General features: G+C 44.7%; 2 protein-coding genes across 2 annotated transcripts in view; both read right to left on the reverse strand.

Annotated features, from left to right (window-relative positions):
* fkbp15b (FKBP prolyl isomerase family member 15b) overlaps positions 1–14,571 on the reverse strand; it is a 40,269-nt gene extending 25,698 nt beyond the window's left edge. Inside the window, exons 1-11 of the mRNA XM_083645494.1 lie at positions 14,432–14,571; positions 9,768–9,871; positions 7,463–7,541; positions 6,724–6,793; positions 6,565–6,639; positions 5,691–5,789; positions 4,239–4,388; positions 4,076–4,144; positions 2,043–2,186; positions 1,428–1,570; positions 586–631 (exon numbers count right to left, since the gene is read on the reverse strand). Of these exons, the coding sequence (XP_083501620.1) occupies positions 586–631; positions 1,428–1,570; positions 2,043–2,186; positions 4,076–4,144; positions 4,239–4,388; positions 5,691–5,789; positions 6,565–6,639; positions 6,724–6,793; positions 7,463–7,541; positions 9,768–9,871; positions 14,432–14,481 (1,029 nt within the window). The 5' untranslated portion in view covers positions 14,482–14,571. The remainder of the gene's footprint in view (positions 1–585; positions 632–1,427; positions 1,571–2,042; positions 2,187–4,075; positions 4,145–4,238; positions 4,389–5,690; positions 5,790–6,564; positions 6,640–6,723; positions 6,794–7,462; positions 7,542–9,767; positions 9,872–14,431) is intronic.
* A 1,420-nt stretch (positions 14,572–15,991) lies between these two features.
* Positions 15,992–22,721, reverse strand: fgf17 (fibroblast growth factor 17; the record flags this gene model as incomplete). The annotated part of the gene is made up of 5 exons (XM_083643849.1): positions 15,992–16,285; positions 18,846–18,952; positions 21,599–21,776; positions 22,527–22,563; positions 22,687–22,721. 5 exons carry the CDS (start codon positions 22,719–22,721, stop codon positions 15,992–15,994), a joined length of 651 nt encoding a protein of 216 aa, XP_083499975.1.
* Between the last annotated feature and the right edge of the window lie 2,360 nt (positions 22,722–25,081).

Here is a 25,081-nt window from a genome sequence, read left to right on the forward strand (position 1 = left end):
GCTACATAGTATCTGAACCTGCTTCCATCATAACAGCTACAGAGTATCTGAACCTGCTTCCATCATAACAGCTACATAGTATCTGAACCTGCTTCCATCATAACAGCTACAGAGTATCTGAACCTGCTTCCATCATAACAGCTACAGAGTATCTGAACCTGCTTCCATCATAACAGCTACATAGTATCTGAACCTGCTTCCATCATAACAGCTGCAGAGTATCTGAACCTGCTTCCATCATGACAGCTGGAGAGTATCTGAACCTGCTTCCATCATAACAGCTACATAGTATCTGAACCTGCTTCCATCATAACAGCTACAGAGTATCTGAACCTGCTTCCATCATAACAGCTACAGAGTATCTGAACCTGCTTCCATCATAACAGCTACAGAGTATCTGAACCTGCTTCCATCATAACAGCTACAGAGTATCTGAACCTGCTTCCATCATAACAGCTGCAGAGTATCTGAACCTGCTTCCATCATAACAGCTACAGAGTATCTGAACCTGCTTCCATCATGACAGCTGTAACAGCTACAGAGTATCTGAACCTGCTTCCATCATAACAGCTACAGAGAACTTACCGCCAACTGTTCACTGAGGGAGTTTGACTTTGCACGAAGCGGCTCCCTGAAAAGAAAAGAGGTGAATCAGCTGACGTGACAGAGGAATCAGCTGACGTGACAGAGGAATCAGCTGACATGACAGAGGAATCAGCTGACATGACAGAGGAAACAGCTGACATGACAGAGGAAACAGCTGACATGTCAGAGGAATCAGCTGACATGTCAGAGGAATCAGCTGACATGTCAGAGGGAACAGCTGACATGTCAGAGGAATCAGCTGACATGTCAGAGGGAACAGCTGACATGTCAGAGGGAACAGCTGACATGACAGAGGGAACAGCTGACATGTCAGAGGAATCAGCTGACATGTCAGAGGGAACAGCTGACATGACAGAGGAATCAGCTGACATGTCAGAGGGAACAGCTGACATGACAGAGGACACCGTTAACAGTTTACTTTTCCCCGTGCTCTGTAGATCTGGGGAGAGTTGTAGACTAGCACTTGCTTCCTCCGATACATGTGCAGTCGCCAACCGCTTCTTTTCACCTGACAGTGAGGAGTTTCACCAGCAGGATGGCGCACGTGGGAGGCTCGCGCTATTCCCCAGTTCCCCCCCAGGCAAGCGCCCCGACCGACCAGTGGAGGCACTAGTGCACTAGTGCAGCGACCAAGACTCAAACCCTTAATCCAGCTTCCCACCCGCAGACACAGCCGAGTGTGCCTGTATGGAGACCCGACCAACCCGGAGGCAACACAGGGGCTCGAACCTACGACCCTCGTGTTGGTAGGCAGGGAATATACCGCTGCACTACCCGGACGCCCCATGTGAACCCGTTTCCTGAGGACTTGAGCTTCTCACCCTGGTCTGCCTGGGCCCGAGGCGCTGGTCTGGGCCGGGGGCTCCGGGGCCAGGCTCTCCACACTGGGGGCCGGGGAAGGAGCGGCCGAGTCTCTGGAGCTGGCGCTGGCCCGGTCCGACCCGCTGTCCTTAGCAAACTTCACCTACGACCAAATGAGAGACAGCTGAAAGGACGGAACTCTGTCAGAAAAACTGTCTTTCATAAAACAACCTTCAAACTAGCTGTTATCTTAAACTGTCAATGTAATCAAGCTAGGACCATATTCAATCATATTCAATAATATTCAATAATACAGATCAAACAGAGAACAGACAGAGATTGATGATAGATGATGATAAGATAGTTTTGATTTGTTAACACATTTGTGATCACTGCATACTTCTACTGAAGTCTGTTACTGTTATTCTAAATTGTGGAAAATAGTAAAGAAAATGTGCTGTGTCCAAACTTGTGATGGGTCGTGTATTCTGCAAAGTATTTGTGTATTCTGCAAAGTATTTGTGTATTCTGCAAAGTATTTGTGTATTCTGCAAAGTATTTGTGTATTCTGCAAAGTATTTGTGTATGATCCAAAAGGTCGGTAAAGAAGTAATTGTTGAATATTTGTTGGTTACCCGTCGAAGCTCCGCCTCGAAAACGAGCGTGCTGTCGGCCGGGATGCGGTTGGCGACTCCCTTGGACCCGTAGGCCAGGCTGGGCGGGACCACCATGAGACGACTTCCTGCCTTCTTCATCCCCAGCATCCCTTCCTCCCAGCCCTGCTCACACAGGAGACAGAACCAGGGCTCACACAGAACCAGAACCAGGGTTCACACAGAGGAGACAGAACCAGGGCTCACACAGAACCAGAACCAGGGTTCACACAGAGGAGACAGAACCAGGGTTCACAGAGAGGAGACAGAACCAGGGTTCACACAGAGGAGACAGAACCAGGGTTCACACAGAGGAGACAGAACCAGGGTTCACACAGAGGAGACAGAACCAGGGCTCACACAGAACCAGAACCAGGGTTCACACAGAGGAGACAGAACCAGGGTTCACACAGAGGAGACAGAACCAGGGTTCACACAGAGGAGACAGAACCAGGGTTCACACAGAGGACACAGAACCAGGGTTCACACAGAGGAGACAGAACCAGGGTTCACAGAGAGGAGACAGAACCAGGGTTCACAGAGAGGAGAGAGAACCAGGGTTCACACAGAGGAGACAGAACCAGGGTTCACAGAGAGGAGACAGAACCAGGGTTCACACAGAGGAGACAGAACCAGGGTTCACACAGAGGAGACAGAACCAGGGTTCACACAGAGGAGACAGAACCAGGGTTCACAGAGAGGAGACAGAACCAGGGTTCACACAGAGGAGACAGAACCAGGGTTCACAGAGAGGAGAGAGAACCAGGGTTCACAGAGAGGAGACAGAACCAGGGTTCACAGAGAGGAGACAGAACCAGGGTTCACACAGAGGAGACAGAACCAGGGTTCACACAGAGGAGACAGAACCAGGGTTCACAGAGAGGAGAGAGAACCAGGGTTCACAGAGAGGAGACAGAACCAGGGTTCACACAGAGGAGACAGAACCAGGGTTCACAGAGAGGAGACAGAACCAGGGTTCACACAGAGGAGACAGAACCAGGGTTCACAGAGAGGAGACAGAACCAGGGCTCACAGAGAGGAGACAGAACCAGGGTTCACACAGAGGACACAGAACCAGGGTTCACACAGAGGAGACAGAACCAGGGTTCACAGAGAGGAGACAGAACCAGGGTTCACAGAGAGGAGAGAGAACCAGGGTTCACAGAGAGGAGACAGAACCAGGGTTCACAGAGAGGAGACAGAACCAGGGTTCACACAGAGGAAACAGAACCAGGGTTCACAGAGAGGAGACAGAACCAGGGTTCACAGAGAGGAGACAGAACCAGGGTTCACAGAGAGGAGAGAGAACCAGGGTTCACACAGAGGAGACAGAACCAGGGTTCACAGAGAGGAGACAGAACCAGGGTTCACAGAGAGGAGAGAGAACCAGGGTTCACACAGAGGAGACAGAACCAGGGTTCACAGAGAGGATACAGAACCAGGGTTCACACAGAGGAGACAGAACCAGGGTTCACAGAGAGGAGACAGAACCAGGGTTCACAGAGAGGAGAGAGAACCAGGGTTCACACAGAGGAGACAGAACCAGGGTTCACAGAGAGGAGACAGAACCAGGGTTCACAGAGAGGAGAGAGAACCAGGGTTCACACAGAGGAGACAGAACCAGGGTTCACAGAGAGGAGACAGAACCAGGGTTCACACAGAGGAGACAGAACCAGGGTTCACAGAGAGGAGACAGAACCAGGGTTCACACAGAGGAGACAGAACAAGAACAGGGTTCACAACCATAACTCGTAGAGACTCCTGGATGGTTGGATTCGGGGTGAAAAAATACATGTTTTTTAGAGGCATCGCGATCTGACCTTCCGTTTCCCAGAAAATCTCAACATTTCTCTGATTGGATAAAAATTTGGCGTCGACCTCCCACTATTCAATCAGGTTCATCATACATAAGTAGACTAAAATGACCTACATAATTATCAACATTATAATAACACAGCCCTGAGGGGACTGAAGTTGAGCCACTGTTCTTATTCCGTAACCAAAGACAGACTCACTTTAATCACTTTTCCAGCTCCGAGTTTCAGCCGCAGCAGCTTGTCTTTGTTCTGGTTGGAGTCAAACACCTGAAATGAAATGTAAGATTTGAAGATTGTTTTGCCCGCCGGGAAATTCACCAGAGAGAAGAAAGAATGATCACGCTTGCTAGCGGTGGTTAACCTGTCCGATGGTGTGGTTCTGCAAGAGCCAGCCTGTATACGCCACCTCCAGGGAGTCTCCGTTCTCCACCGTCTGGCCCTCCCCCAGAATCAGGTCTTGCACCACCGCGGCATCTAAGGAGGGGGCGCTGTTCACTTTCGCCACACATACCTGACATACACATCAAAAGAAGGTAGTCATCAGTGAACAACATCGACGGATGTGGGTTTGTGAAGGCCACTACCAAAACCACTGACCTTTCTAATATACATGTACAGTGTTTCTGGATTGAAGCTGCCAGTAGCAGATATTCAATATCTATTAAGTGCACCTTTTCCATGTTCTAAAATGACATCAAAACGAGGAGGATTCAGTATTTCCCTCCAGGATTTTAAACCTCTAAAGCTACTAGTCTTAATGACCTGCTGTGACCTCTTTATCTTCTCATTCTGTTTGTCAAATCATCACCAGCAACTCTGCAATAAGTCTCCTCTACTGTCACCTATAGGCCCTATGACTTCTGCCACACGGACAACACGGACGGAATCACGGAATCTGATTAAAAACGTTTTGGTTTTTTTCCTAATTCCACGATTCCGGCGTCCGCTTTTCTGAGTATTACCCGCCCGGCAACTTTATTTCTCAAACTAGTAACAAATCTGGTGACTTTTTCTGACAATGTGAAGCGATGTGTTGAATGTCCCAAAGCACTTGCCATCAACTGGTATGGATGATGCCAGTTTTCTCTACTCACTTGTCTAATCCAGAGAGGTGTGAGCGCTTCTCACACACAGCGCAGCCCCCCTCCCTCCGATGCGAGCAGGGACTGTAGGATAGGGTCCACTTGTCATTTCTAATGCTGCCTGTAGGCTGTAACTAGCCCAGGCGGACAGCGTCAGCACTTACTAGTAAAACAGGCTATAGGTTGAGGCGATGTGTCGTCATAGACGCTGGTTTAGCTGGCTCAGCCTGGCTGGGGGCGTGGTCAGGGTGGGGGAATCTCCCGTTCGATCCATTCAGCAAAGTTAGAATTTAGCTGATAGCCCAGCCCAGGCAGACACGATCGGGGATTTAACCACGGCAGTAAACGCACATCTGAGCAGACGTCTTGTGTTCTGCTCTAGAACCCCCAAACATGTAGTTTAGAGCCGCAGCACCGTCTTTTGGTGAGTCAGCCCATGAGATATATCGGCGGTTTTACCCCACTCACGCGCCAGCCGTTTAACATTTTGTGGGCGTTCCCACACACGCCAACTGTCTCTATGTCGCAGTGTGCATAACAAGTGCAGCCTTATATAGTGATATGCAAACGACTTTCTGAACAGCCAATAGCTGCTTTCCTTGGAAAAGAGCTGGCAACACTGCTTTAAACGGCCATTACTAGTGCAGGTGCATCAGCAGATTCAACACAAGAATTTACTCAGGACTTTGTGGCTGTATTGTTTTTTTTATGTAGGGGCCTATGTCACCTACCTCTTTACAGAAGTCTGTGGAAACCTTCTCTGAATCAAACATCAAGGACCAGTTCTGCCGCTGGTCGTCATAAAAAGTGCAGTAGTTGTTGGGCTGGACCTGTGGGAGAGACAAGTGTGACGAGGTCAGGAACACGTCTGGCAATCTTTCCTCATTAATATGCAAATTGATGATGCAAGGTGCCTAAAAAATCTAATAAGATAATCTACCCTATATGAGGTGAACACAGGGTAAAAAAAACGAAACAAGGAAGAAAGACTGGAAATTTTAAGCCAAATTCATAGAAAATACCAAGCTATATATCGTCAATCACCATTCAGCCTAAACATGCAGAGATTTTTGGCCCACTTATCTAGTCGAAGATGATACTTAGTGTAATATAGATCTAATATGACTATGAGATCTGTTTTATTTTCCCCCAAAATTCCATTTTCTTGGTTTGAATTTTGGGGTTCGGGGATTTGATGACTTGCCCTCTCAGACAGCCTCTTCAAAAGTTTTCTCAAAGTGAAAACCAAGTTATGAGGTGCAGTAAGGGTCCCACGCCAGACCCACCCCCCTCTCAAAACACCCCAATTGAAAACGGAATCATTTCTCTCTGCCTATTTTACAATGATGAAATTATTCAGGTTACGACAATAATTTGGTCCACTTTTGATTTCAGACTGTACCAGGATTTCCCACAATGCTCCAGGAAAATACATTCATCCAATCAAACATGACCAGGAAGCAGGAGAATCGAGGCTTCATTTGATGTCATCAAAAAACAATGGGCTCAGTCTGGCCAGATAATATATACAGTCAATGGCAGGAAGGAACCCTCCATAATTCCTCTGGTGTAGCAGAATATCTGCATCTCCACATTCGTGCTCACCGTGAATACAAAGCCCAGGTGAATCTTGGCAGCCGTCACCTGCTTCTGCTGGCTCATGTACAGCAGCAGCTTATACTGCAGGAGAGGAGAGAGGCGTTATTCACACACATCTATAATCAATCAATCAATCAATCATCTCAAATGAGTCAAAGCTCTAACCTCTTTTGTTGTGTGGTTGCCCAGTACCGCTGCTCCCAGCTTCCCTTGCTTCACATACTGTCCGCTGATACTGCGCACGAGACATGAATGTCAGACAACCCATAGGCTGCTTGTTATTATAATACAAATGTAATAAAACCATTTTAATCTTTGTGATGAATGCATCACTTGATTCAGTGCTTTTGAATATGGGCGTGTCGTTACAATTCCTTATCATATCATCAAAAATGCATACTGTGATATCTTGATAATGGCAATGTTCCGACTTGTTGATGTAATCATGTCATACCGTTATGCTACATAATGCCCGGTATGACGCACGCACAGCAACAACAAGCATTGCTAAAGGCAGCTCCACAAGGGAGGAGTTAATGCCAAAAAGGGGAGTGGCTTCAGTAGTGTGGGAGGGGTTTGGTTACAACAAACCACGGTAATATTTGAAGTCATATTTGAATATTTGAAGGCAAACTGTTAACGTTTATGCTGACATAAAACTATAACTTGACATTATCCATTTTATTATTGATATTAATAATAAAATCAGTTTTTTGTCATATCGCCAAGAATATTGTTATCACAGAAATACCCTTAAAAATGTGTGGTATCATTTTAGGGCCATATCGCCCACCCCTACTTTTGAATCAAGTTTCACTGGGGTCTGCTAGACAAAAAGGCTGAAAATCACTTATTAAAGTAACGTGAAAAATATTGTTCAAATATTGTTCAAAAGGCAACTCACTATCTGAAGGCTTGGGCTGCTGTGGCGAATAAGACTGCAGGAGCTCCAGGGGGCAGAGCTGACTTATGGGCAGGTGGCACTATATGAACAGGCAGAAGACACATACAGCTCAGATCACAGGTGGTACTATATGAACAGGCAGAAGACACATACAGCTCAGATCACATGTGATCACTATATGAACAGGCAGAAGACACATACAGCTCAGATCACATATGATCCTATATGAACGGGCAGAAGACACATACAGCTCAGATCACATATGATCCTATATGAACAGGCAGAAGACACATACAGCTCAGATCACATATGATCCTATATGAACAGGCAGAAGACACATACAGCTCAGATCACATGGGCAGGTGGTACTATATGAACAGGCAGAAGACACATACAGCTCAGATCACATGGAATGGCACCATCTTAAGACTAATCAATTAATCGGTTAGTTGTCAACTATTAAATTAATCGCCAACTATTTTCATAATCGATTAATCTGTTTGATTTCTTCTTTTTTTTAGGAAAAAATAAGAGGTAAGATTGTCTGATTCCAGCTTCTCAAATGTGAATATTGTCTGGTTTCTTTACTCCTCTATAGGGCTGTCCCAGCGAGTCGACGTAATCGACGACGTCGACTACGTAAATACGTCGACGCACGCTACGTGCGTCGATCAGCCAAGACGCGTGGCCGTCTTGAAACTAGGGCAACAACTATTGGCGATGCAGCTAAAACTCATCCTACTGCTACTCCACGAGCACGATCGTCTAAAGTGTGGGAATACTTCTCGCAGAAACCAAACAATGTGGTGCTCTGTCGGCTGTGCAAAATGGAGATGGCTTATCACAGCAGTACTTCTGCAATGAACGAACACTTGAAGAGAAGACACGCGGGAGCGCTTTTTCAAGACGACAGGAACGAAACACAAGCAGCGCCGTAAGTCATGTTTAATGTTTGTCTAAGCATGATATATTAGCATGAACATGGAACGTGTTTCTGATAGTGGTAGTCACTTACCATTGTAGTTTCTAAACCATGACCGTCATGTTGAAAGTAATTTCTGCACCGCAGCGAACACACCATTTAACGGTGTTATTCTGCCGTTTAACGTTAACGTACATATTTCCGTTTGCTTTCACGGCTAACATGTAGAAAATTGATTAAACTAACGTTACAGACCATTGTTAGTCTGTTGCTGCTCACGTTAATTTACTGCGTGCGTGCATCATTTAACAGTGCTATTCGGCTGTTTACATTCTTCTGTTTGCGTTCACGGCCATGTAAGATGAGATCAAAAACTAACGTTACAGACCATTGTTACAGTCTGTGACTGTTAGTCTGTAAATCGTTTTGTATTATTTATTTATTTCCTTACCCCACACTGATGCAAACATTAAATACATTTGGCGGAGTTAGCTGCACAATGAATGCACATTACTCCAGTGATTAAATAAATCCATGTCCTGTAAAAATATTGATCCTCCTCAGTTTAGGGAAAGGGTTCATACATGCAGTGATGAATCATGATGATGATCAATTTAATCTATGTGATGAGAGCAGGCAACTGACAAATAGGCAGGCACTATCTATTATAATAATAAGATTCATATTAATAATAATAATAATTAATGTGATCATATCATAATAACAGACATGGAAATTAGACTTAGACTAATTTTAAATATGTCCCTACAGTATTATATTATTATTTCTCTCTCTTTTCAGGAAGCAACCCAGTGTGGAACAGTTTTTCCCCAAACGAAACTGCACACCCAAGATGTCAGCAGAGCTGAGTGACAGCATCTTAAAGATGATAATATGTGATGTATTTGCACTACATTTATATGTACTTGTATTTGCACACTTGTACTTGTGATATGTTGGACTGTTGAGAATGAGATGGTTAAATAAACTACTGAAATTGAGAAGTTTTTGGTTATTTATTTGTTTTGGGTAAATTTATTGAAAAATTAAATAAAAAATAATCGTTAGATTAATCGACTAATCGAAAAAATAATCGTTAGTCGAATCGATAAGAAAATAATCGTTTGGGACAGCCCTACTCCTCTATGACAGTAAATGGAATATCTCTGGTGGTGGACAAAACAAGACATTTGAGGATGTCATCTTGGGCTTTAGGAAACACACCGATTGACATCTTTCACCATTTTCTGACAATTCATAAAACAACTACGGTAATCGATTAATTAAGGAAATAATCGACAGATTAATTGACAATGAAAACAATTGTTAGTTGCAGCCTTCATCTGAATTAATTGACTGATGCTTTTGCTCTGACAGTCTTACCTGGATTGGAGTTCTTTCTGGGCTGCTTGGGGGCGGTGTACTGGAACGACTCATTCCCCTGAGCGACAGCTTGGTCCAGCCCAAACAGAGAGGCCAACTTAGCCCTGGAAAGATGACAAGTGGAAAAGACCATGTTTATATTTGCAATCTACTTATGGTTGAGTTCAGTGTGCCATGACATGTATGATCAGTTCAGTGTGCCATGACATGTATGATCAGTTCAGTGTGCCATGACATGTATGATCAGTTCAGTGTGCCATGACATGTATGATCAGTTCAGTGTGCCATGACATGTATGATCAGTTCAGTGTGCCATGACATGTATGATCAGTTCAGTGTGCCATGACATGTATGATCAGTTCAGTGTGCCATGACATGTATGATCAGCTGAAATGTGTTCTGCTCTGGCTGGGCTCATAGAATCAAACCGCCTGAGCTGTGAAGCAGGCCTGTTCCCACACGAGAGCAGCGCTGCTCGTACGTACCAGTCTTTCATGTTGACTTGGGGGATTTGAAGAGTTACTGGAGATGCCTGCCTGCAATACTTTGGCATTTCCTAACTCCTTTTAGTTTTAATCCACTCGCATCTAGGGCTGTCAAAGAATATTCTATATTCGAATATCTATCCGAATATAAAAATGAAAATAATATTCAAGTATGAAAAATGTATATTCCGTTTATTATTTTTCCATTCTTTTGTTTACATAACATAGAACACATAGAAAACATAGATCGTTTGCCTGGTTATTTAAAAACATTACAAAAGTGTAGGCTACTACTGTACCAGTACTGACAAAAAATGTGAAAAAGTATGAAAAAAATAAGTTCTGACTTTTTTTTTTATGTTAAAATAAATATACCAAGTAGTTAGTAGTATTGCCATTGTATGGACACGCACGCACGGATGCACACAAAAAAAAGAAGAAGAAGAAAAAAGTATTCAAATATATTCGAACAAATATGTTTTGTTTAGAAGGAATATTCTAATATAATTTTGGGCCAATTTTGAAGCCTGTTTAAAAGTCAAATAGACAACGGGCTACATTCAGTGTAGGAAATTGACCAGGCGGAAGGGTAAAAATGCCGCAAGAAATCTCAGAAATGAATGCCCCTAAAAAGCGTTATCGAGGGGCAAAAAAATTATTTTCATTCAATTCAATTCATTTAATTTCCATCTCTAACACACACTAACACAGCACCTGCAAGCTGGTTGCCAGAAGACGATGAAGAGGAACAACACACACACACACACACACACACACACACACACACACACACACACACACACACAAGCAGAACGCAGAACGCTTTAGCAACTTTATGCACTAATAAATTACTTTAAGTGCCCCCAAAATTCAGAATCAGCTTTATTGATCCCAGAGGGGAAATTGAGTCATGCTACAGTTGCTCACACTCAGGTAGGGAAAAAAGAAGAAAAGGAACAGACAATAAAACAATACCATAAAATACAATTTAGGTGTATATACAATAAAGTGTCAACAAAAATGTGTTGCCCAATGCCTTCCCCCCTACAATCCTTATCAAAGTACTATTGAGTAAGAAGTGAGAATATGTGAGGTACATAATATTATATTATGTCATATTATTATATTATATTATATTATATTATATTATATTATATTATATTATATTATATTATATACATCAGTGTCAAATCATTTTGTAAATGCCCCCATTTTTTTAGACAGTGGGGGCAAAAGTTGCCACCAAAATATTTGTTAAACTTCCTACACTGGCTACATTATGCCCTTTCGATTTGCCCTACAGTGTGCTAAAAGATACCTTCATCCAATCACAACCAATGATCTTGTCATTTACGTCAGAGGATCAAAACTCACATCAGAGGTCAAAACTGCAAGGCTAAGTCAACATTCCACGTTTTCCTCAACATGTAAGAGAACCAGGAAAACAGAACGACTGCAATTCCAAAACAATGCTTCACAGAATCCCTGAAAAACTCTGACTGGTACTGACCCGTGGAACTCCCTCCACAGGTAATCGTTGGTATCTCCCAGAATAGACAGGGTGAATGCCTTGAGGCCTTCGTCTCCAGTGGCAAAGAACTGGGATGTGGACGGGCAGCCCGTTTGGCCCATGTGTGAGACAGCCACCTAAAAGCCTCCCGAGAGACGTCCCCACGCTGTCGCCCACTGCTGTCCACGCTCCTCTGGTGCACTCACACCACCGCACCACATTCAACAGCATAGCAAGGAGAGCTCTGGAGGTCCGGGTCAGTGTGGGGTCTCCGCGGAGCAGAGATGTGTCCCGCAGCAGAAGCCCTCACCGTATCTTCTAACAAGCAGCATGTGAGAGGAATTAGCCGCCATAACACTCCTGCCTCCGTCCAGCGCTCAGCTCCCTCTCTGCCTCTCACACCCTCCCACAGGCTCTCCCTCTCCCTCTGCCTCTCACACCCTCCACAGGCTTGTCATTCCAGGAGCTCATATGAGGAGCATTGTTCTCAATGCACTGTCAGAGAGGACAACATGGCAGGCAGGCAGACAGAGCTGGAACTGAACGCCTGCCCTCACAGAAAGGCCACAACTTTGATTCCTCCTGTGACATCCAATTTCTCTATCAAGGGAGAGAATGTCATGCCAAACTCCATTCAAAAATTCGACAATTTAACATACTTAACTACACACCGTAGTGTTGGAGACCGGTCTTGGTCTCAAGTAGGGATGCATCGATATGAAAACTTTGGCCGATACCGCTAACCGATATTAACATTGCTGTTATGGCCGATAACCGATATTTACAGATGTCGATATGATCTGTATAAAAACACATTTCTATGATAATCAAATTGTATACATACTGAAAAACTTTTCTTTATTTCCAAAACATTTGGAAAAACCCATAAATCATGGATTTACCGCATTGTTTCCTCTCAATGTGTAAATACTGATAACCGATATTAACATTGCTCATCGGACCGATGCCAATATGTAAAAAAAAATGACTAACATCGGCCGATACCGATATGATTGTCGATATATCGTGCATCCCTAGTCTCAAGACCACATTTTGATGGTCTCTGTCTCGTCTCGGACTCGCCCTCCGTCGGTCTCGGTCTTGACTCGGTATCGGACAAGCCGGACTCAGGATTTTATTTCAAGACCAGTCAAGACTGCAGTGACATTATTATCTGCCTGTGTATTGTCAGATTTTTTTATTTGATTTTTTTATCTTATTTTGTACTGTGATTGTGTGTAAAAAAAACAAGATCGATATTGAATCAATATTAATTTGAAGGAACTGATATCGATTCATAAATCCCAATATCAATGATTTAATATAATGTCTTTTCCTGTGGAATGGATGCGATGCTTGAACCTTTAACCCTGTTAGACTCGCGTGGTTTGGTTCTTAGCGCAACAAGATCTTGTAAACGCCTCTAAACATTAATAATTTTAATAATGCACCAGGTTAGAGGGTTCTTTGTACAATTTATAGCATTGGTTCTTTGAGAATCTCTTTCATATCCATGCAAATTTGGTAATATAGCGATATTGAACCGTATCACATCGAATTCAGGAAATCAGGGGCGATACCAAGGCCTCCACACAGCAGCACACAGACTCAGAAAATTGTGTTTCAGAAAACACCAAAATCCACTCTTCAATTTGGCAGTGTGGCACTGGCACCCAACTTTTAGAATGAATTCTGCTGCTATTCATTTCCCCACAATATTCTTCCATGCCCGTTGTGGGCAGTAGTGAGCATTGAGAGGTAGCTCAATGTTATTTTTATTTATTGCAATAACACCTGCTTGGTGGTGCTGTGTAGCTATCAGATTATGTACCGAATTTACCAGAAGACCCTAATGACTCAATCCAAAACGTTTACAGTGTGTGTCACGGCTAATCAGCTCAATCAATGCCTAAAATGCAGACCTGTAATTTGTAACGCTGCCCTGAACTGAAGCCCTGAACGCATCTTGAGCAGAGAGCTCCTGAAAGGCTTCTTTCATGGAAACTACCGGTATTTCGCCATATAAATAGGCTGGGCTGACGACGTCAGTGTAGACACATGGACGCATGTGATAACCTGCGATAACTCGTCAGTGATGGAATCAAACGTGCACTCAGTACGTACTACATTAGCATTCAACTGTCAAGAGATAAGCTCAAATGTTAGCTAGCCCCGATTATGTCCCGTGTTCTCATGTGGAGAGGAAAGGAACACCAAACTCCATCCAGAAATCTGGCAACTGAACGTGGCCTTGCTCTAAAGTAAATACCAGCAGAACATCATTTACCATCCTTATCACCAATCGTTACAGGCCACTCTGCAATTCGGCATGCGTGATGTTCCAAGAAGCATGTAAAAGCTCCTCTTTTGTACGTGATTGTGCTGCGTGCTACCTAGCACCCTCCACTGTAGTTTGGTGGACAGGGGGTTGAGGGATAACGGGCGGAATATTTGTCATGTTTAAATCTATGTGGAATGCGTGCTTCTTATTGGATTTTGTGGACGCCGAATTGGAGAGAGCCATACAAGTATTCATAAAAGCCCTCGCCTTGTATTCTACCATGTATGAGCGTTTACCAAGCAAGGCCACAACTTGCGAGAGTGGTTCATTCTATGGTGCAAGCTAAAGTTAGCCACCCTAGGCTAACAGCATTTAAGCTACAACTCACCCCCCACTAGGAGACAAGAAATCCCCGTCTTCGTCGTCTGCAGCGAACATGTTTGTATGTACTTCTTCCAGTTATTTGCCCTTGCTTTTGATATCAAACACACGGAGAACAGAGTTATTCTATGATGCCTTGTTTGTTGAACTATGATTTCAGGGTTCTTCCTGTTTGTGATGATGGCATCAGCTGACTTTCCACCTGATCCCTATTCAATGTGCGCTAGCTGCCACTAGAGAGCGCCACAGGCTATATTATATTCACAAAAGGCTTCCACATTGTTTTATGTCAAGGAATTTAGATGTAGCCTACTCACTGTACTTGTACTTTACTTGAGTAGGTCCATTTTATGCTACTTTAAACTTCTACTCCATTACATTTCAGAGGGAAATATTGTACTTTTTACTCCGCTTTACATTTATTTGACAGCTATCCAGGGATGTATTACCGAACAGGCCTACCGGGCCCAGGTCCAGGGGCCCAGTAGCTCATAACACAGAGGCTCTTCATAGGGCCAACGCGTACCTTGCCCGGGCCTGGGGCCAAAGGATCCCTTAGGCCCGCAACCCTTTATTTTTGACAAATGTTCAATACATTTATGGTCAATTGGAGGGTTATTGTGCTTTTGGCTTTAATTGACTTGATTCACTCAAGGATGGGCATCCGGGTAGTGTAGCGGTAGATTCCCTGCCTACCAACACAAGAGTCGCAGGTTCACGCCCCCGTGTTACCTCTGGCTTGGTCGGGCATCCATACATGCACGATTGGCTGTGTCTGTGGGTGGGAAACCGGATTAGGGGTATGCGTCCTGGTAGCTGCACTAGCGCCTCCTCTGGTCGTTCGGTCGGGCCTATATAATCCGAGGGGGGGTATAGGCCTATATATAACCCACCCGTTTATACAGTCCATGGCTGCAAAAACAAATCCGATGGGAAAATGACCCTACCCTACTACTAATGACCCTACCCCCACTTTCTAATGACTTTATGTCTCAATCACTAGTTTCAAGTCTTCTTCAATACAGCATCATGTTCATTTTGTCAATTATGGTCCCATTTAGAGTCACATAGACGAGAAAGCAGATGATGCATTTGGGGCGTGATTGACAGGTTGCCTGTCCAGTGATTGAGCTGCTTCTGGCTCCAAATAACCAAGATGGCGACGGTCAAAATGTCAAATTTGTCAATTTGTGACATCACGGAGGCTACATCCTTATTTCTATACAGTGTATGGGCAACACAGTCACACACACACGCCACACAACACACACACACATGCCACACGCCCCACACACACACACGCCACACACACACACACACATGCCACACGCCACACACACACACGCCACACACACACACACGCCACACACACACACACACCACACAACACCATTCAATATAATCAATCTGCTTTACTCTCATTCATTATTTACATGTGATGACTTTACAGCAATATTACTTTGAGAATTTTTTGGCATTTTTCACCATCTTTTTTTTAACCTATCAAAAATATACAAAAACATTGTTTTCTTCCTCTTTCACAGTCACAGTCACGTCCATGTTTTGCTTAAGAAGAGGCTTGAGCTTTCCGGTTCCGCTTGGCTCGCCGGCTGGCGCCCGGAAAGCGCAGGAACTCAAAGTGTTTTGATTGGTCGGTGTTGGGGAAGGGGGGCGGGCCCTTGTGCAGCCTCTTGATGAAGTGGACCTCTCTCTGGTTCTGCCTGGTCCTGGCGGCTCTGATGGGCCTCCCCTTCCTACTGAAAGCCACATACCAGCCCTCATACCGGGCATTCTGGAAGGCTGTGTAATTGTTCTCCAGCACGATCTCTGTGAAGATACAGTCTCTGCTGCGGCCTTTGACCTGTGTGTGTGTGTGTGTGTGTGTGTGTGTGTGTGTGTGTGTGTGTGTGTGTGTGTGTGTGTGTGTGTGTGTGTGTGTGTGTGTGTGTGTGTGTGTGTGTGTGTGTGTGTGTGTGTGTGTGTGTGTGTGTGTGTGTGTGTGTGTGTGTGTGTGTGTGTGTGTGTGTGTGGAGAGAGGAAACAGAAAAGGATTATTTATATTAGAGAAGGTCCACTAAAACTGACACAAATTTGACAACATACCCCCCCATCTGATGTGATGTTTTTTCTTTTAGATGTTTTATTACAGAAAGTGTATGAAACCCATGACCAAAACAGTTATATGGTATTGTATGTTCCCGCAATGCACAATTACGTAGAATAAATAGGCTGTCACATTTCTGAACCAAAAAGACATCGCATATCATGTTTCTAGATTGTGTCTATCAACATTATACACGTCTGCTATTGAGATAGCGCGGTGGCCATGATTTAAGCCAAATCCAAACCATAACCCTAACCTGAACCAAGTTGTTGTACTTGCCTAAACTTAAACCAAAATTGTTCGTTGTTTTATTTGCGTTGAACTTGGGAAAGGCAGGCCATGTTTTATGGCATCATCTACAGACCTGTTGGCTTTGTAGGCGAAATGCAGGGGGTCAAGGAGTGCGTCCAAGATGGATTTTAGGTAGGACAGAAGCGTTAATATGGAAGCCACCGTGGATGTGGGCAGACCACGCCCTGCGCCCGCCTACACAGCAGTCAAGCGCCAGGATTGGCCAGGACAGCGAGCCTTTTGACAACTCAAATGTCCCACACCCCAAAAACACTCTGCGCCCAGCCCAGCGATTTCATTAACCAACCGAATTTCTCTTGATAGCGATAACATAACATGGCCGCTGCCCTGGGCCTGAGTGTGTGGGCCGATACAAAATGTGTCCCCTCCACCTTTGAGATCAAAGCTACATCCATGTCCATAACGCAGAACAGAACAAGGACTTCATGATCACAGCCGTCAAGGAGACAGCTCTGTAGTCTTTAAGTGCCACAGACTTTTTGATGATGGGGATTATAGTTGAGGACTTGAAGCAGGCTGGAATGTGTGACTTGTCTCCAATGAGATGTTGAACATGTTGGTGAGCACTGGGCCAGCTGATCAGCACAGCTAAGTGTTTTAACTTGACTTAACTTTAACAGACTTTAGCTAAGTGTTAAGGGGTTGTTTATGCATTTAATTAGTGACCCTGATTGTAAGTGTTACTGGAAATTCTCCTAACTTGTAAGCTCTACTTTTGAGGAACTTGAAGGGGAAACTGGGGGCTGCCATCTTCATGATAGTATCTCTCATCACGTCTCACCACTTGTGAAAGATGATTCACGGCTTCTCATGGCAGCCAGACGTGTGACCACATCTTTTCCATTTCCATGAAGGAAGTAGGAAGTGGACAGTTGACTTGTGACCAAAACACTTAGGCGTGGACGCTCCAGCCTGGGCATCTCTCTGGGCATCTCCTGAGATAATTCCCTTTTTTGTTTCCATCACATCATGTCCAGGGATGAAGGACGAGCCACGAGACGACACGTCTGACTGAAGCGTGCGTACGAGCGACATGATTTGGGCCGGATGAGAGATCTCCAAAGGTGAAGCCCACACAGAGCCGAGCGAAGGAGCAGCAGTGGAAAGTGGTCGCTCATGGCTGGAATGTGACTTTGTCGGTAAGCAGGCGGCAAACTTTCCAGTGTGAAGTCTCCTGTTTTGTAAGTGACAGTGTTATTTGGAGCTGACAAGTGTTGACTGGAGAGGTGTTTGTATAGAGCTGATATGGTGGCTGGTTACACTGGCAAAAAAAAAAAGATCGGTTAAGTTTGTTTCCAGGCTTGTCCAGACTCACTGGCACAGGCATTTCACCGCGTCGACTTTTCGTCTGGAGAACGTAACATGAGACTAGAATTTAATGCTACATTTCCTAACGGAAATTTAATTGCGCTTGCTGTCCTCGCGACGCCCCGCCTCCCTTGCAACGCGCCTCCCTGCCCGTGACCACATCCTTTAATGCTTCTCTCTGCTGTAGCGTCAAACATGAGCTCGCTGCAGCTTTGCGCTCACAGGCAAACACAGACAATCGAGGACAGAAGTGATGTTTCCCAGTGCATTTGAAGGCAGCATTTGTGTAAACAGCATCAATGAAAAATGGTGGTTCCACCTGCATTTCTAAAGCCCCCTTTACACTGGCCAAAAATCCCACTTGCTTTCAGCAAGCACTATGATAAGCTTGATAGGTGTGGAAACCAGGTCAAATCACTTGACAACTTGCCATTTTTTGCAGTGTAAATTATCCCAGTGTTACATTTTAGTCTTTTTTTTTACACTTTTAAATTTTGCTGTGTAGATTTACTTGTTTAGCCAAGAGTCAATGCAAATCTACAATAAGCTATGGCACATACTGTATAATAATCAAGTGATAACTCCCGGCACTAAGTCAAAACTCTACACGAACCCACATCAATGAATGCTTTCATATGTAACGAATAAATCTACCTTCCAATCAAAGAAAAGTAACCAATTTATGATCATACTGTACCTTTCCAACCAGTTTCCCTTTGCGGTTCATGCAGAGGTAGCGGCCGCTTTCTGCACCTCTTATCCTCACTCGACTGCCAAACGTGTCCGTCTCTACAAACAGACGAGCTGCAAAATACATGGAGACATCAATCAATCAATCATCAGAAAAAAACAGGCAGAAGAATCAAAAAGCTGCAATAAAGACAGAATTTTACGCCACATAGAGCTCAGCTCTCAAATAAAATGTTTGCACACGCAACACAGTCTCTTAGAAAAATGTGAAATAGCAACGTTGGTCCACAGCCAAAAACTTTTCTATCTCACAATTCCGGCTCTAAAATTGTGAAATGCAAACTTTTTTTGAAAGGGAGTTTATATAGGGGTGGGAGTTTTTAGAGGGGTGGGAGAGGTTAGGTTTAGGCGTGGGGGTGGGAGAGGTTAGGTTTAGGGTTAGGGTTAGGGATGGGGTGTGGGAGAGGGGTCCCCAGGGTTCTGACCCCCCTGGAGACCTTTCAGTGGGTATGAGGCTGAGGGAGAGAGACTGAGGGAGAGAGAGGGAGAAATTCTGCATGCGCCAATAGGACAGGCGAGACCACGCAGCAGCCAAGCTGTGGCCCGAGGCCGAGCTGCGCATGCGAGGGCCAGCTCAGCAAGTTGCAGGGCGAGCCCGCGCTGCTCAGGAGGGATGAGGAGTGGAGGAACATGAGCCAATCAGGAGGTGTGAGAAACTCCAGAAACTTGAAAGAAGAAGAGGAGGTCTGAGTGAGACCATCCTGTGAGAGGCGGCAATGAGAGGCATCCAGTCTGCCAGAAAGCCATTAGAAGAAGAAGAAGAAGAAATCGGCTCAAGCCAGAGAAACTCTGGTTGAGTATGCAAACAAATGTTGGCATGAGTTTGGTCAGACCCCCCAAAGTGTGCCCATGGCACATACAGTCCATGGCACATACACTCCCTGTCTCCACCTTAAGCGTCTGGCATACTCTTCACGCACGCGCTGGAGGCGGGGCTCCGCGGAGGGCGCGGGCCAAAACAGAACATAGTCAGTGCGCAGCTCGCTCCGAAACGCCAGGGGGCAGTACGAACAAAATCTTGTGGAGAAGCATTGAAGGAGGAAGCAAGGTGCCTGTGCCTGTGGCAGTCTATACCAGCGGAGATCTGCTGTGATTGAGTCCTCACCGTCCTCATCGTCGTAAAGTCGCCTTCGAAGCATGACGTTCGATTATAACGAGCTAGTTGTGTGGCTTAGCCTTCCCAAATGTTGAGGGTCGTTTTTTAGAATTTAATACATAGAATTGAGAACGTTACATTCAATTTCATTCAGACTGTCTGGCACTCAATCGCCGCCATTTTCCCCTGGAGTCTTCCCTCAAAAGCGTCCATGTTGACAATGTGCCAAAACCCTGACGCGCTGATAGAAAAATCTCCATGGACGCACCGCGCTCAGGCCTCGTCCCCCGACACGCCCCGTGCGATGACGTCAAAATCGCCGCGCACCCTATGCGCTTGGCTGGGCGCGAAGACTATGCCAAAGGCTTTTTAGACATTCGCGTGAACTTCGCAAAGCACGCAGATTTCTAGTTCATCATATTACAAGAGAGTGGATCACTTTTTTCAAGGGTGGATCTCACTTTTGAACTGAAATACAACCTCCAACACCAAAGCTATTGTCTTAATTTAAACAAATACCATGGAAGAAGTGTAACAGCATTGGAATACACACATGTAAATAGAATTTGTCCTGATTGTCCTCTCAGTTAGTCATGGCCTCTGGGCATGGCAGCAGCCATGTGTATTGGACCTTGGAGACAAAAGACTGGGCCTAATCAGCCGCTAATTGTCCAGACGATCCAGCAGGGAAGCTGAATTAACAGAGGCTTGAAAACAGCCCAGAGGGTGGGACGCAGGCAGGTTTGGGAGGTGAAACTCCTGGTTGTGGCCCACACAGAAGACAACAGTGACCCAGCAGGGGCCCCTACAGCATGGCCCCAAACGCATTCATGACAGGGAATAACCATTTAAAAAAACAGTAATTTGACTTGAATTATTCAGGTGAATTCTTACAAAAAAGGGCAGGGAAAGCAGTTCTCAAATGGTTTGACCAATTTGGGTTTTGGCAAGCTTATCTTATATAATACAAAGGATTTTTCGATTGAAGCTGTCAAGAGCTGATCATCTGTGTGTGTGTGTGTGTGTGTGTGTGTGTGTGTGTGTGTGTGTGTGTGTGTGTGTGTGTGTGTGTGTGTGTGTATATATATATATATATATATATATATATATATATATATATATATATATATATATATATATATATATATATGTTTGTTTTTATTTGTGTTGAAGATGATTTTGAGGAGAATAATAAAACCCTATCTAAGCTAAGGTGCAGTGAACCCCCGGTCAGAATAGACCCTTCTCACGGGGGCTATTTTGTGTCGAAAAGGCAGGGTTAACACAGCACACCGGTGCAAGCAAAACACTAATGAGGGCTTCAAACTTCCATGATTGGGATGTGGAAACCCTCATTAGTGTTTTGCTCGCACCTGTGTTTATTCTGCCTTTTCGACACAAAATGGCCCCCGTGAAAAGGGTCTATGCAGCTTCTGTCAAATTGAAACAAACAATGTCTGCGGCCCCCTGCTGGATCCCTGTGGAACTCCACAACTACAGATCTATAATAGCAAAGCCGAACTCTCCTATCAGGCAAAAAAAAATCAGGCCTGATGTCAGGTCTAAGGTTAGGCGCAGGCCTGAGGCCTGAGGCCAGGTCTTACCGTAGGTATTGCCATCCTCAGCTGTGGCGCTGACCCGTCTGCCCTCTATCTGCACGTGTTTCCCGCTGGTGCGGCTGTAGAGCTGGTACACCCGGACCTGTCTGCGGCTCAGCTGGTCTGTCACTGCTCCCTGCGTCCTCACATACTGCTTAAAATTAGGAGACGGGTGATTCTCCCCCTTTTTATACAAAAGGGAAAAATAAAATCACACATTTTTCCTTCTAATCTGATCCTTCTAATACGGTATATATATATATATATATATATATATATATATATATATATATATATATATATGTGTGTGTGTGTGTGTGTGTGTGTGTGTGTGTGTGTGTGTGTGTGTGTGTGTGTGTGTGTGTGTGTGTGTGTGAAGCAAACTTATTATAAATTTGCACCTATATATATAGAGGGAAAAAATAGCTGAACATTTTGCTAAATAATAAATAAAATATTCTTACAGGGATTTAGTGTGGCTGCGCTACGGTGGATTAAAGGTGACCGTGCTATGGTATTTTTAATCTCCTGCGATGTCATAGTCTGTGTCGCTCAAATTTGCTGTGGCCTTATGCTGCTTTATGGTAGCCTGCTATTTCTGTAATATGATAGGCTACTTATAGAGCCTACCATTCATCATTCTTTTTGTTCTTTTCTTTACGTGTCTGTTGCACTCAATTGCGAGTTTGATCACACAATTATTATTTTATATTATTATTCTCATTCTTATTATTATTATAAAACGTATAGGATTACAATAATAGCCGAACCGTCCTTTCTAATACTTTTCAGCCAACATTATGATATAGGCTACATGTCGTAATTTAACAGTAAGTTCTCAATAATAATAATAATAATAATAATAATAATAATAATAATAATAATAATAATAATAATAATAATAATAATAATAATAATAATAAAGTGGGCTTACCTGAGCATGGCACCACAGCACGAAAAAATGAAATGATCTGTAGAAGCAACAATAAATAAATAATTGTTATCACCAAGTGGAATTTCAGAATCATTTTCAAGCATGGCCAATTTTATATTGTAAAAAAAAAGTCTTGCAATCAATCGTCTAGCTGTCTTACATGTAAATGCAGCGCTGGTTTATTATTCCATACATTCTCCTTTTTATTTCATCGGAACCAGAGAGTCTTTCTCGCGGTAGGCGGATAAATCCCAGCAGGATGCGGTAGGTAAATCCTCCTCTTTGGCATATGCACACTTGACGTGTCCATCCACAGATAGAAGCGCCTTTCACTTTGTCCACATTCAATAATCAGAACCTGATCCAGAAACGGGCGCTACAGCCCCGTATATGAACGACCCGCGCTTTGGTTTATTATAAGACCCGCAGACGTCCATGATAGACCGTTACTTTCCTCATGTCATTTGCGTGAAAATGTGGAGAAGGGGATCCCAGGTCTGCTGCATGCTGCGTTAATTCCAGGGTTTGAAAAGCCCTCTGGCTGCTCACTGGTTAAATGTTGGAAGGCGAAAGTCCCTCCCTGAAAATGTTCTACCGTGGGTGGGCAGAGCAACAGGACCCCAATGCTGATTTCATAGTGAAGTGCAGCAAAAAAATAAATTTAATAAAATAAAGGAAAAGGGGGAACAAATATTCTTAACAAATAAAATAAATACCGGTAAATAAATTCATGAGAGCAAAACTTAATTTCCAAATCAACATCCTATAAAGTTAAACTGCATGGCTAAAAATACTACCTCCTCACCCCTCTCTCTCTCTCTCTCTGTCTGTCTGTCTGTCTCTCTCTCTCTCTCTCTCTCTCTCTCTCAGTCTCTCCATATTTAGATGATTATTGCAGCATTGTATTTAAAAGTGAGTAGCCTAATGGCACCTTATGGGTGTGGCAATTAGGTGTTAAAGACACCATTGATCGCTGCATCTCCTCCCCCTTTCTCTCACAGAGAGGCTAACTGGTGGTCACACTTCCAGCACCTGGAACAGAGCCCAGAGCAATAAAGCATTCAGACAAAAGGCTTGTTTCATCTTGAGAGAAAAAGATCATCAAAGATGAACAGAACAGGTGATGATGGCCTCTTAGCTCTTCAAAACAACTCATTTCCAGACGTGAATTGGATTTAAAGTGCTGCATTGATCACGAGAAGAAAAGAGAAGGAAGACAAGACAATAGAACGTCAAATGTAAAATAAATGGCTGACAAATTACAACATGGTAATTTCTCCATATTTTGATAGCTGCTGAGTCCAGATGAAAGCCTATAGTTTGTGTCCATGCACAACAGTGTGTAACATGAAGCCCCAAGTGCCTCCACATCTTGCCCCACGCACATTCTCTTGCCCCCCCACCCTGCCCCCCCCCCCCCCCCCCCCCCCCCGCCCCCTGTCGAGGGCAGTAAAGTTGTAAAATACAGCAGTAGGAATCTCGGACATGTTGACCTGCTTTTGACTGGGTGACAAGGGCCTGTAGCAACTGACACGGTAGAGTCGACCATAGAGGCAATTGATTCCACTTGTTGTTAACGTCACTTTGTAAAACATTGTCAATCCGTCTGTCTGTCCATCCATCCATCAGTCAGTCCTGCATGGCAGCATCAACTGACAACAAACAAGACTGTTGTAGAAGCCGAAAGGAAGAATCAGAGTGCAGTTGAGTGTATTGAGGGAGCCCACTCCTGACTTGACAGAGTGACGAGTGTTTATTCGCATAAGCCTGCATGGGAGATGTCCCCATAGGGGGACCAAAATAACCCCAAACTCCCTGGGCTGCAGCAGTGACGGACTCCCCATCACCTGGAAAACCTATTTGCTACCCAAAGAATGTGTGACAAGTCTGCTGATATATGATCCGATGTCGTCTGCCTGTACAATTAAAAATACATGGGAGAAGCATGTCGCACCAGTAAACACTGTCAAGTCTTCTCATTCCTCTGAGTGCAGGACCTTTTTTGCAACGGCAAGTTCGGCAACTGTGTGTTCACACCAGCTGCGATTTGAGCAAATCTGCGCAACGAGATTACACACACCTGATGCACAGCAGCCAGTTTTCTCCAGAACGCTCACCACACATCAGCATCACGGTGGAGAGTTGAGGACTGAAACACTGAATGTGCCAATTAAGTAACGAGGGATGATTAGGTGGTCATGATTGAAGGAAGGCCTGTTTGGGAATTTATCCAGGCCACCGGGGCTACACCCCTCAGGGCACAGGGGTTACACCCCCCAGGGCACCCCTCAGGGCACCGGGGTTACACCCCTCAGGGCACCGGGGTTACACCCCCCAGGGCACCGGGGCTACACCCCTCAGGGCACTGGGGTTACACCCCTCAGGGCACCGGGGTTACACCCCCCAGGGCACCGGGGCTACACCCCTCAGGGCACCGGGGTTACACCCCTCAGGGCACCGGGGTTACACCCCTCAGGGCACCGGGGTTACACCCCTCAGGGCACTGGGGTTACACCCCTACTCTTGGGAAGACTGCCGATGGGATCTTTAATGAC

This window comes from Poromitra crassiceps (assembly GCF_964638095.1).
Source record: "Poromitra crassiceps genome assembly, chromosome: 10".
Classification (NCBI taxonomy): domain Eukaryota; kingdom Metazoa; phylum Chordata; class Actinopteri; order Beryciformes; family Melamphaidae; genus Poromitra; species Poromitra crassiceps.